The 13,241-nt window shown below is 38.6% G+C and overlaps 1 protein-coding gene and 1 long non-coding RNA gene across 6 annotated transcripts in view; one reads left to right on the forward strand and one right to left on the reverse strand.

The window, feature by feature from the left end:
- Positions 1–13,241, forward strand: part of UNC79 (unc-79 homolog, NALCN channel complex subunit) — a 118,173-nt gene that overhangs the window by 58,615 nt on the left and 46,317 nt on the right. For 4 of the 5 annotated variants that reach the window (XM_055796057.1, XM_055796067.1, XM_055796080.1 and 1 more), the window contains exons 31-35: positions 907–1,059; positions 2,530–3,747; positions 5,934–6,041; positions 10,309–10,425; positions 12,405–12,488. In XM_055796057.1, the coding sequence (XP_055652032.1) occupies positions 907–1,059; positions 2,530–3,747; positions 5,934–6,041; positions 10,309–10,425; positions 12,405–12,488 (1,680 nt within the window). The remainder of the gene's footprint in view (positions 1–906; positions 1,060–2,529; positions 3,748–5,933; positions 6,042–10,308; positions 10,426–12,404; positions 12,489–13,241) is intronic. The other variant, XM_055796077.1, reaches the window with a different exon arrangement.
- The window catches only part of LOC114013415 (uncharacterized), a 72,058-nt gene that overhangs the window by 25,307 nt on the left and 33,510 nt on the right, over positions 1–13,241 (reverse strand). The gene's annotated exons all lie outside the window — the stretch shown is intronic.

Genomic DNA, 13,241 nt, shown 5'->3' on the forward strand with positions numbered 1-13,241 from the left:
TTAAAAGATATTAAACTTTAATTCTTCAGGTTTTGGCCATTCTAACTCTGGCTTACTTGCCTCTTCATTCCTAGACACCAAATGCATTTCCTGTCCATGTTTGCTTACTAGAATAAACAAGGCAAAGTTTTTTGTTTCTTCTCTTGAGTGCTCTCTTTTCTTTATCCTCCAACTAGAGTTTCTTATTTCCTTGGATATGAATCACTAGACACGATAGACACGGATTTTTTTGTTCTTTTTGTTTCCTTTTTTTGATAGCAGTTTCATACAGGTGATGTGGTTATTTTTTGATAGATAATAGACTTGGATCTTTCTTACTCTCTGCCATTTTTAACTAGCAGGACTCAAATTAGAGCATAATGTTTTACTGTAACTACTTAAACCAGTAATTTCATAACTGATACTCTTAGGTCTTACTCTATTACTATTACCAGCTTCCCAAGATTATCCCTTTCTTCCTTTTTCACTTTCCTGTTTTGCTGGTTTATTACTGACCTCGCAGTTCTTGTACTAATTTCAATCTTCTTCAATTTACCACTTCTCACTGAGCACTATACAAGTTATTTACTCAAGTTAGCGTTCAGCTCTATTGTATTTCTTCCATCTAAAGAATCTGTATTTATACCAGTAGAAAAAAAATCAGCTTAGAATGGTAAAAGTTTTGGTATAATTTTGTTGCATTGTAACCCATGTTTCATTTATCTCTGTCCTTTCTGACCTTAATTCAAGATGTAACAAAAGTGGCAAAATTGTACCTGGGATATAAATTTTCTTGCAAACTTCAGGTGCTTCTTAGTTTTCCAATTCATGTTTAATTGAAACTAGCTGAGGTTTTGTTACATAGACAGCTTTTCATTCAGGAAGTGCACACTCTTAAAAGTAATAAAGTTTTTTTCTTTTCTCCAGCAGAGGAAGACAGTGTTTTCGATGAATCTGATATTCATGATACACCAACTGGACCTTGCAATAAAGAATCTCAAACTTTCTTTGCAAGACTGAAAAGAATTGGTGGCAGCAAAATGGTGAAATATCAACCAGTTGAGATGAATGTTCAGAGAAGTATGAATTGTTTTGTTGGTATAAACTTATGCAGAAATACAATTTCCTACTCTTTAGTTTCAAGCTACCATCTTTCTTTGTAGAGCTTGTTACACTGCCTAAATTGAATACAAGTATTCTGTTTGATTTCTGAAAGCATGCACTCTTCATTTCCTGAATGAATTTTCTTACAGGAATCTCAAAGTAGGCACTCAAAAATAGCTAAGATCAGCAGTTGTTTTCTGAAAATTCAAGCTCTTTTGAATGTAAAAATGTGAAGAGGATTTGTTGCACTGTTCTTCTACCATTAGGCTGAAGATTTTTCCTCAAATTTATTTTTTCTCAGAAATTAATTTTTTTTTTGAGCAGGTGGGACTCTAGGGTAAGCAAATTTGTCATTGCTGCTGTAAATATTACAGTTTTCCATTGGTAATAAGGGTCCTTTGGTAGCTTCAAAAAACAGGAGGGATTTTGTTTTCAAATTTAGGTTTCTGAAATGAATACCCTAAAAAAGTCAGACAGATTTCCACCATCACCCACCTGCCTTTTTTTCTTCCAGGTTTTTGTACAGGGTGGGGAATGATTCTGACTAGAGCAAACAACTACATCAACTTTCTCACTGCTTTTTTTGCATGGCAAATCATATGTGGAGCGTTTTGAAATACTGGGATAATAATGATCAGGAATATTCAGCTTTATGTGAAAATATGTTATTCATAGTAACAACAGTGATAGCCTATTAAAATGTTCACAATGAATGTATTCACCTACCAAAATACCAATGCAGTGGTAGTACCAGCAAGTATAACTGCTCACTTTACTCCTCCCTTGGATGGGGAGGTATGACTATGTTGGTGTCACAGTTGCTAGACTCTGCTGAGGTCTAGGATCACTGGGGGAAGAATTCTCTAAAGACCTGTCTGATTTCAGGCTTGTGCTGCTACATCCTCACTGCTATTGCTACCCTTGTTTCTTGAGTTAATAACATCCATTTCAAGCCCACTTTGCTGCAGTAAATAACATGCAGGTGCACTCTAAAATATGCTGGTGTTCAAATGATGTCCATAATGCTGTAGTCCAAAATTATTTTGAAACCTCTTCGGTGTTCTGTGTAGCTCATTTCTTCCATCATCTCTCATGCCTCAACCGTGACGTGCAGCCGTCCCCAAGCGTTTGTAGAAATTGCTTGCCTGTGCCATCTTCTTTTCAATGCGTAAGGTTAAACAGTCTATCTTCAGGATACATCTGTCCAGGATTATTATAATTTGGATGGAATTTAGATAAACCCTGTTATCCAAACAGTAGTTTTTTTGTTGTTCATTGTAAAAATCTATGTAATGTGGCTTAAAGGTTAAAACAAAATCTAGACAATTTTGACTAATGCTGAGTTTGTATTTGAAATGCCAGTCATGTTAAATTGTAAGATAAAATTTAAGATATCTGCCAAAAGTCTCCAACTGAGGTAGTATTAGCTCTTTCTGTTTTAATCAGGTGAAATAGAGCTGGCTGAATATAGAGAGACTGGGGCCTTACAAGACAGTATTCTACGCTGTGTGAGAGAAGAAAGCATTCAGAAAAAAAAACTACGCTCTCTAAAACAAAAATCTCTTGATATAGGGAATGCAGACTCCCTGTTGTTTTCATTAGATGAACATCGCAGGAAGTCCTGCATAGACCGGTGTGACTTAGAAAAACCACCTGTCCCTGCTCCTTATGCCATGCACAGGCAGAGTGATTATGGAAGATCTCGGCAGAATTCTTCTACTAAAGCTGAAAATGCAGAAACACAAGAAAATCTTCCTCGTACAGAGAGTTTCCAGGAAACAAGAAGACCTGTCATACCAGAAGTTAGGCTAAACTGCATGGAAACCTATGAAGTGAAAGTGGACTCTCCAGTTAAGCCTGCTGGCCCCAAAGAAGATTTAGATCTGATAGATTTGTCCTCTGACTCAACATCGGGTCCTGAAAAGCATTCAGTACTCTCCACTTCAGACAGTGACTCTCTAGTCTTTGAACCACTTCCTCCCCTTAGAATAGTGGAGAGCGATGAAGAAGAAACAACAAACCAGCTGGCTGATGAGGTCTCTGGCAAAACCACTGTGTCATCTCCCTCAACTCCTATCAATGTCTCTGCACTCAGCCTCAGCACAACTCCACTGGTCCAGTTCAGCATTGAAGATTGCTCCAAAGACTTTAGTTCTAAGGATACAAGCAACAGTACTTCAGCAGGAATAGAAGACACCCTTTCCAATTCTCCCAAAGATCAAAAGGACTCTTCAGAGTCAGTTAAGCCAGAACTTCAGGACATGTCCTGTGGGAACCCACTAACACTGAAACAGAAAAGAGACCTGCTGCAGAAGTCATTTGCCCTTCCAGAAATGTCCCTTGATGATAACTCTGAGCTCAGTGTGGAAGAAATTAGACCTAGTGGAGCAATTCCAAGCCCAAATGTGAAGACAGTCCTTATTAAAGTCCCTGAGGATTCTGAAAACCAAACAGAAAGTGATAAACTTGATACCAACGCAGAGTCTGACACTGAACAAACCATGGAGCAGAAACAAGAAGAGGAGGCTGAGGAGTCAGAATTTAAGATTCAGATTGTTCCTCGCCAGAGGAAGCAGAGGAAGATTGCTGTGAGTGCTATTCAGAGAGAATACCTGGACATTTCCTTTAACATCCTTGACAAGCTGGGAGAGCAGAAGGAGACAGGTGAGCTCAATCACTGACTCAGTCAAAAGGCTTATTACTGCATGAAGGTTTTAGTAACAGACCAGTGTAAGGAGAGATGTCTGTATGTGTCTATAGCATCTAATGTGGCCTGAGCTAGCTGAATGTTCTCAGGTGTTTGCTTCTCACAGTGAGGGTACTAACCATATGGGTATTGTGCATGTGTGAGGGCACACTTGAAAAGGAGGTAGAGCTCAGTGACAAAAATATTGGCTCTGATATCCAAGTTAGGGAGTGAAATTCCATGGCCTCTTTATGTGGGGAGTCATAAAAATTGTCATACTTCTGTGCCTTTTATCCTGCTAATCTAGTCCATGCTACACTGATTCTCTTCTATGTGTAGTGATTTTGGCTTTCATTTCATCTGCAAAGTGGATTCATCAAGGCAGTGGAAAGCAGACTGGATGACGAAGTGTAAAGCTGAGCTGGCTTTAGACTTCAGAACTAAGAGCTCTTGGAATTAACCACAGTTTGAATTTAGGATCAGGCACACGCAGATATTTTGTTTTTCTACAGTAAAACTTTTTTGTAGCCTTCTTTGTATTGGGTATCCACAAAGTTTACATGGCTTGTGCTTGTTAAAGATTTAAAGTTCAAGCATGGGGAAAGCCATACAGTATTTCTGTGTATCCCAAGTTTTTTCAGGACATTTCAATACAGGGTTTTGTTACTAAGTTTTTCAGGTGGAAAGAAAGTGTTCTAGCTGTTTCCTCTGTTTCCAACTGGATGTGTCAAACAGATGCAAGAACTGTATGCTGCTGCCTCTTTACTTCTATTGCTGGGATTTTTCAGGTTTTTTTCCAGTTACTAGAATTGTACTAGTCTTTTTTTAACATACTAATTAAAAAAAGAAAGAGTCCTTCAGGCCTCAGTTCTTTGTTGCTGGTGAAGTAAGGGGGAGTATTTATGCATTCCTGACCTTACTACTTCTTTCTTAATTGCTTCAGAGGGAACCATATTATAATTTCCTATTGCAATATTCCACATTTACAAGGAGAAATCCTTCAGTGTGATCATAGTTATGCTGTTCCCTTTATGTTTCAGGCCTGTCATCCCAGTTGTGGTTCCAGTAAGCTGAGGAACTACTGGAGCTTTGTAAAAACAAAAAGCCAAGGGATTTTGAACTGTTCAGAGGTGCTTAGAGAAGAGTGGCCATGAAAATAATTGAGCAGTTAAACTAGAATGCCTTTTTAACTGTTAGTAAGGGCCAGTTTTCATGCAGTAACTGAGACTGTCATCCTTGAAACTGCTTGGGAGACCTGTCCCAGTTCTGAAACAGCACATGGAACCTAGGATTATATGATGGTCATTTGGCTGCATGCATCTAAGTATGTCATCCAAAGGGAGCATAAAACATTCACAATGACTTAATAAGTGCTCACTTAGCAATTCAGATAACTAGGTATTGGGTAGTCTAATGTATCTCTTATGTTCTGTTTTGCTTTGTTTAGCTTTATTGATTACTATTTCAAAATTTATGTGTTGTAATTCATTTTAGTAGGCTTAATATCACCATCATAATGGGCTGATGATGATTTCAGTCTTAGTCAAGCTTTTTCTGGCTAATATACTTCCATATGTTTCAGAAGAACTGATCTCTGAATTAAATATCCAAACAGGTTGTTTCTTCAAGTGCGTGATGCTGGGCTACACAGTTTCCTGCCTGAGACTTTTTACAGCACAGACTTTTTATAGGTTATGCTGAAACCAGCCATCACTTGAAATTTTTTTTGCTTTATTCTTCACATATTGACAGTATCAGTCATCATAAAATAAAAACTTTAGCTTTAGTGGCTTATTTTTCTTTTTAATGATAGAATCTTAAACTCTTTGACTCTTTAAGGATCAACTGCTTGATCAGCAGCCTTTTGAATAAAAACTGGTAACATGTTGGGGATAAGGCTTTTAAAAGGTGCTAAGCTGTCACTTTAATTTACCTCAGTGGTACCTTTCTTATTTCTGTGTTGGTGGTTCTGATAATCGCTCTATGAGTGGGATCAAAATCAAACTCTTTGTGCATTTATTAGTTCTGAGCTCTAAAAAGCACAGGTAGAAATCTCCTTATAAAAGTGTTTTTAACCAGTAGATTCCTGTGCCTCTATAAAAATTGTTATGACATTCACACTGATTCTAAATACTGAAAGTTTAAGCACAAATTTCACACGCAGATCCTGCTACCAAAGGACTTTCAACACTGGAAATGCCAAGAGAGTCATCATCTGCACCGACTCTTGAAGCAGGTGTCCCAGAGACAAGTAGTCACTCTTCCATATCAAGTAAGTTTACCTCTGGTTTGAGGATTAAATCTAAGTTGCTGTATTTGTACATCAGATGTGTATCATGTATGGTAAATGCCTTCCCTTGAGTTTCATTGATTCTTGGAAGTACAGCTGTGTTGGATATCATTAGACCTGTTAAATCTCTGATGGTCAGCAGGATTTTAGCAGTTAGTGGCTGCAAGATTTTCTGTTGTGGTGTGGTAAATCTGACAAATGTGGTTTTCTTGAGTTAGAATAGGTAACTGCTAAAAGCAGTACTTCATTAAAGCTGAATGTTTATTTTCCAGTGAGCGAAAGCATTGGTAACTGTCAGTACACAGAAGCAGAGGATGAGGGTTCCATAGGGCTGTTAGCATGGTCTTCAGTACATTTCTTGCTGTAGTTCAGGAAAAAAAGCTCTTGTAATTTTTTTTAAAATGCCTTGAAATGCTACTTCCTCAGCTGCTCACTGAAATACAGCAACTATTTATCTGAGACTCCCTGTGGTGGGTTGACCTTGGCTGGATGCCAGGTGCCCACCAAGCCGCTCTATCACTGCCCTCCTCAGCAGAACAGGGTGGGAGAAAATAAGATGAGAAAAAAATGTGGGTCAAGATAAAGTCAGTTTAATGAAGCAATAGGAAAAGTTGTGTGCCCAGAAGTGAAGTAAAACAAAACTTATTCTTTACTTCCCATCAGCAGATGATGTTCAGCCACTTCCCAGGAAGCAGGGCTTCAGTATGCATAATGGTTGCTCTGGAAAACAACCGTTGTAAATAATGGATGTCCTCCCTTCCTTCTCCTTTCTCTTAGCTTTTATTACTGGTCATATGGTGTGGACTATCCCACTGGTCCCTTTGGGTCAGCTGTCCTGGCTGTGCTCCCTCCCAAGATCTCGCCCACCCCCAGCCTACTGGTGAGGGGGGGGGAAGGTGGGGGAGATGGCCTTGATGCTGTGCGAGCACTGCTCATCAGCGGCCAAAACTCTGGTGTGTTATCACCACCTTTCTAGCTACCAGTACAAGCACGGCACTGTGGGGGCTGCTGTGGGGCTCAGCCAGACCCAATGCACTCCCATACCCATTTCAGTGGAAAGTGAACTGGGTTGGTTTAAGGAGATATTGACACATGGCTTAACAGAGCAGATGTAGGCAACACTGGAAAGTGCAGGCATCTTAGAACTCTGACAAAATCCAGAATGGTGTGTCAATCTAGGTAAAGTTAAGTAACACATCTGAAGGTTGGTGAGACAAGACTGACTAGTAGAAAAGGGAGGGGATGTGATGACCTGCTTTGATACCAGTGAGCTGCTAGATCAGCTCAACTGTCTTGCTAAGCTGTGATTTCAGATTGCTGTAGAAATGTTGAATTTCAGTTTCTGGAATTCAGCATTTGCTGATTTGATTGTAAGGGGTGTCTGGCCTATTAAAGGAAGATGTTGTTTTAGACATGCTAGATGAGCACTCCAAATTAGAGGTTGCCTCTCCAGTTTTACCACAAGAATCTTGTCTCGTGTGCATCTCGTAGTCTGAGTACATTTGTTGGCCACCTAATGATCCAGATGTCACTTGCTAAAGCAGCTTAAGAGGTGCCCGTTAAGACCAATCTCTCTCTGGTTTCACTGAGTGCTAGGTGTTCCTGTAAATTCTCATATATGAAACTGGGAATAGTATCTATATGACATTGAGCCTACATTCCTTTGTAAAAATGCCTTTCCTCTTTCTGTATGCCTCCGTTTCCAACTGCAAAAAGGGACATGAATGCTTCCATTGTGTCTCTTATCCATTTAGACTGAAATATTTTTTAACTTCTATTATGTGTTTTTACAGTGCTTTGCATAATAAGCCCTAATCAGGACTGTGAGCACAAGGCATTTCTGTAACAGAAACAGATAACACTACTTGTACAGCCAGTGGCTGGCCATAGAAGGCATGTTTCATCAAACTGTGATAGGAAGATTTTGACTTTGGACTTCTCTTCTGGAGTAGAGAATTCCACAGCAACGGAGGGATGATTGACCAGATTGCTAGCTAACATTTGAAAGGCTCACCAGCTACTAAATGAACTGATCTTGTCATGATTTTCAGGTTTCTTGTAGAAAACCTGATCAAGGAAAACTTCCCTCCCTATGCCAATAGTCAGTCATAGGCATGAAAAGTCATGTACTGGCCCACAGAAATCAGCCTGGCTCCAATACTGGGCTGGCAGCAACCTGGGGTTTTGGTTTTTTAGATTTTTTTTTTTCTTATCAGTATTTGAAATCATGGCTGTCCTTGAGAAATCAAGTAAATAACCCTGGAAATCCAGACCTGCTCAATAATAGCCTGATTATGTGAAATATGCATGACATTTTTTTAATTACATTTGCAAAAGCTGTTAAGAAAATTCAGAGATAATTTTCTATATTTTGACAGTCATCTGCACTCCAAGCAGTCTTGTCAGTTCTAACATTAATTGCTGTTCTTTCATCAGGAAATTCTATGCCTGATAAAGTGATAAAGCATCTATTTAAAAATCCTTGCCCTGGAAACAATGGAAATCTTATTTTTCTCATAATTTGCTGTAAAAGGCAGCTGCAGTGTAACTTCTAAAAGTGAAACATGGAATGGTCTCTTGGTCTGGCTCAGTCTCAGAAGTTCAGTTATACAATGTCTGGTTTGCAGCAATGCTGGAGAAGTTTGTACTTGGACCAAAAACAGAGTTTAAATGAACTGTGATATATTGAAAGGATATAAAGAGGGAAAATGTAAAATACTTTACCTAATAAAATAATTGGAGTGTGCAGATTCCCACTGAAGTTATCATTGTGTTTACTACTACTGAAGGCCCATATTTCTTTTGTTAGGGAGTACTCTGCTTTCTCTGAATTTGAAACTCTTGGAAAGAAACTAGCTAGAGCAAGTTTAGGAGGCATTCAACCCCTCAGAGCTTTCTGAAAGCTGTAGTTTATCCCTTGTCTGTACTTCTTCATCAAGTTTAATAATGGGAAATGTGGATTGTTTTCAGAGCTTAGCTGGGTGGTGTTAGGAATTTTAGAATGGAACTACCTGATACTATGTTAATACTCTTTGTAACAATGTTGACTGTAGTTGCAGCTGAAAATAATCATTAGGAGAAGATTTTGCTTTTTTGCCCTTGCTTTAAGGCCCTGTTGAGGAAAGCAGGTAAACATACGCTTAAGGTAACATTTTAAAAACTTGCCTGCATGAAGGTACAACTCAGCAGTCTCACATGCCTTGTTCAAGCAGGCCTTAAAACTCCGTCTTCATACCGTAAACAGTGATTTTGGTTTTAGTGGTGGAAGTTTATTGCTCAGACTCAATTGTGAAAGTGAATCTATTATTTTCATTCAATTTGAATTTTCCTATGAATGGAGAAAAAGGAGAGTCAAGAGTTATATATGAAGTGTTTCTTCCTCCATTTAAGCACTGAGAAAATACATGACCAAAAAGGTCTTAAATTTTAAATCTACAATTGTTTTTTTTGGTGGGGTTTTTTTTGGTGGTGGTTGGGTTTTTTCTTTCTTTTTTTTTTTTTTTTGTGTGTTTGTGTGAGCATTATCCAGTGAAGACACATCTCTTAAAGCAAACAGTAATATCCATTTAAAGAAGTATTGTAAATAGTCGGATGAGGAAAAATTGATTGCTTGCTGCTTGATAGCTCTGTGTAAGAAGAAGAATGACAGAGAATTTACAAAAGGGACCCATCTTCAAAGGCATGCTGGTGTCACACTTCAGAGAGATGTGCAGGTGTTATGCCTGAGTGGTGGGTATTTAGGAGTCCTGTTCAGGCTGCATCACCCATGAAGGGTGCTGGTGCTACAGAGTCAGTGAATTTGTTTTCCCATGGTGAGCACAGACCGAGCAGTCCTCCATAACTTCGCAGGGAAGACACTGAGTTTCCTTCCTTGGTACACTGTATGTGAGTGAGATTCAAGTGTACGTTTATCACCTGTCAGCATGTTTTTTTGGGGGTACTATCTTACACTTCATAGATACCAAGTATTTTGAAGAGCTTTTATGATATTTGGAGACAAAAAAGTATTGACAGTTGGCACAGTGGATAAGATCCTGAATCCAAGTCACTTATGACTAATGTCATTGGGGCCAGAACTGTACCTGGTGTAGTTGTGTGAAAAGTACATACTGACTTGAGCAAGATCCTTAGAGCAAGCAGTCATTGCCCTTTCAGTATTTATCTCATGCTGTCTTGTAAGATCAGGAAATAAGGGTAGTTTTACATGTTGTCTGAGCCCCTGAAATCCTTTTGCATTTCTGACTTGCAGCTCAGTTCAGACAAATGAAAAGAGGCTCTTTGGGAGCTCTGACAATGAACCAGCTAATGAAGAGGCAGCTGGAACACCAGTCTAGTGCTCCCCACAATATCAGCACTTGGGATACTGGTGAGCTGCATTTATTGTTCTTTATTTCTATTTCCTAAACCAATTACTTTCTTTATCAATCCATTTAAAAAGTGACTATTTCTATTCTACCATTGCAGATAAGTATTCAGTCTCAAGTCTAAAGTGAAACTTTATAGTGAGTACCAGATTCTCACCTGGTGTGAATTTGAGCAGTTGGATATTTGGGAGGTAGTCTCTCTAGTACAGTGATGTCCCTGCAATTTTGCATATCACTTGGATTATTTCCTGGCCTCACTGAATGAAATGGAACTATCACTGTTGATTTCATTAGACATAGGATTTTATCCCTGGTGCATGGAATCCTTTATTTGCATGTATGTTTACAATGGTCTTGGTACCCAAGGAGTTACGCCTCGTATCAGCGTTTTGTTTCTCTTTAGAGAAGTTTCTGCCAGCTCATGCTGAACACCTGAAGTTTCTGTTCACTCACTGACCTGCTTTTGCTCCCTTTAAAATGAATGCAAAGCAATGAAAACTGAATTAAGCACATAATTTCTTTATTACTCAAGTGTTCTGATTTTTTTCTTCTACGAAAGATGTTCTGTTATGGCCAAATTCATAGCAGTTGTCACTAGATGATGATTTCATTCTAGTTTATAATAAATGCTAGATAGTTTAATGCCCATTTTACTATTAGTGACATTATAGAGTCATGCTTCTTAGGAATTTATCAGCAGGTCCAGATGCATCCACTGAAAGCAATGGTTAAAACATTATATGGAACTTAGCATGCTGAATGAATGTCTCATTGCCAGTTGTGGACAGCTGAATTAAAAGTTTTGCTTAATTCAGTCTTCAGCATAAAGTTCTGTCAAACTAAATCTTGTAGCTGAAGAATGGCTAAAGGTATTGTATATAGTTCAGGATTCTCCTTTCTACTGCAGTCTGAGTAGCATGCTCAGCATGAGATCTTTAAATCATGAAGGTCAGAATTTCTCAATGATAACAACGGATTTCTTTGTCATATCAGCAGGTAAGTTTATTTATTGAAGAGACTTAGCTGGTATCACCTACTTTCTCAGGCAAGGGTTTAGAGATGAAAAAGTTATCGCTTTCATTCTGCAAAAAGTAGTTAGCCTGTATTCAAGAGGAACAAGTCAGTACTCAAAACTACTTAGGAACCCTGTTGTGTTGATCTTGTTCCGAGTCCACCAGCTTTTTTCACAACATCTATGACTTTTCCCTCTAACATTCATTCCAGCTAAAGGCCTCCAGGCATGGAGATGCAAAATGAAGTGTTCTTTTCTGGAAAGCTTTGCATCTCAGTCTCTCTTTCAACAATTAGCTTCAAAGTAAAATTAATATTTGGACAGAAAACAGGTGGTTTTTTTTCAGGACAAGTGCTCAATGTGGCTTTGTCATTTCAATGTCACACCACAATTTTAGTACTCATTGTTTGCAGGTATAACAACTAGGAAATAGTCTTATCCCACATAAGTGTATGATGCATGCTTGGTTCATGCATGCTTTTTTGTTTGTTTTTTTACATTGGTAGGTAGCATGTGTCTGTGTCTATTTAATATCTTATTCCAAACCACTCTTTCCCCAAGCTTGCTATCTGTACAATGAAATAATTTTGTATCTTGCTTCTGTCAGCACAAACTATACCTGACTTCTAGTCTCTTGGTGTTTCTAAACACTGTCTTTCTCTTTTTGTGACTCCTTCCATATCTTGTTGAATCTTTATGGCTAGCACTTCCTTTCTTGTTTAATGACACTTCCCTAAAATGCCTTCTTTGGTATTAGGTTATCTGTGTCTTTTTCCTTTGTGGACTTCTTTCATCTTTTTCTCCCCCTCCCTCTCCCCCCTTTTCTGTGCTTAAAAAATTAACTCTTTCCTTTTTTCAGTATCTGTTTTGTTTGTCTTTCTCTTGTTTTAACTGTTAAAAGTCTTGCGGTGCTGGTGGCAGATGCTGGATTCGTATTTCTGGAGACTGAAGTTCTGTATTTATTCACAGAGCAGATACAGCATGGAAAGCGGCTATGCAATGTCCCCGTTTGCCTAAACCCTGACTTGGAGGGACCACCACTAAGAATCAGAGGTTAGTTCAGTGTCCATTTGACCTAATCTTTCTGCTAAGACTGTCAGGAAGTATTTTGGTTAGTACTAAATGGTGCTGAATTGTATGTTCCGTTTGCCTGTACTGTCCTGCAGAATGTAGGTTATTGAAAATTGTTAGATAAGACATTTACTGCAAGACAGGGACAACTGGTAAGAAGTACTGGCTTTCTGCTAGTTCTTGTTTTGGCTGTCAACCTGGAAATAAAAGACTCTATGTAGAGTGTGGTTAAATTTCATTTCTTTATGAACTCTCCTCCTTCACAGCTGAAATACATCCAGACTTTCTTAGAGCCTTGAATGGGGCAGTGACCTACTTTCTTTGCCTAAATCATGATTTTTCTCACTGTTCAGTGCACAAGAGAGGACATTTTTATTTTAAGTAGTTAAGTCTTATTCCAACATTGTAACCTGCATTATGACAGCTTTTAGTATTTGTGTGCTGCAATGTGACTTACATCTAGAGAACATGACAGCGAAACTTCCGAAGTCACGGTAGAGGGTTTTTATTCATTTGTGAGGGGGGAAGAAAAAAACCTGGCTAGAAAGATGCGTAAATTTGCTCCTATTCCTTGTGTTCTGGATGGTGTCCTATGTTTCTGAAGAGTATTCTGGACTTCCTGAAGTGTCTGCTCATATCCACCAAAATCTCAGGGGACAGTTATGAAGTACCAAACTCTATATGTAAAAGAAATATTTTCTTCCTAGTAAAATGACTGTTTAAAACCTATCTTAT

The sequence above is a fragment of the Falco peregrinus genome, chromosome 1 (genome assembly GCF_023634155.1).
Source record: "Falco peregrinus isolate bFalPer1 chromosome 1, bFalPer1.pri, whole genome shotgun sequence".
In the NCBI taxonomy this organism is placed as follows: Eukaryota; Metazoa; Chordata; class Aves; order Falconiformes; family Falconidae; genus Falco; species Falco peregrinus.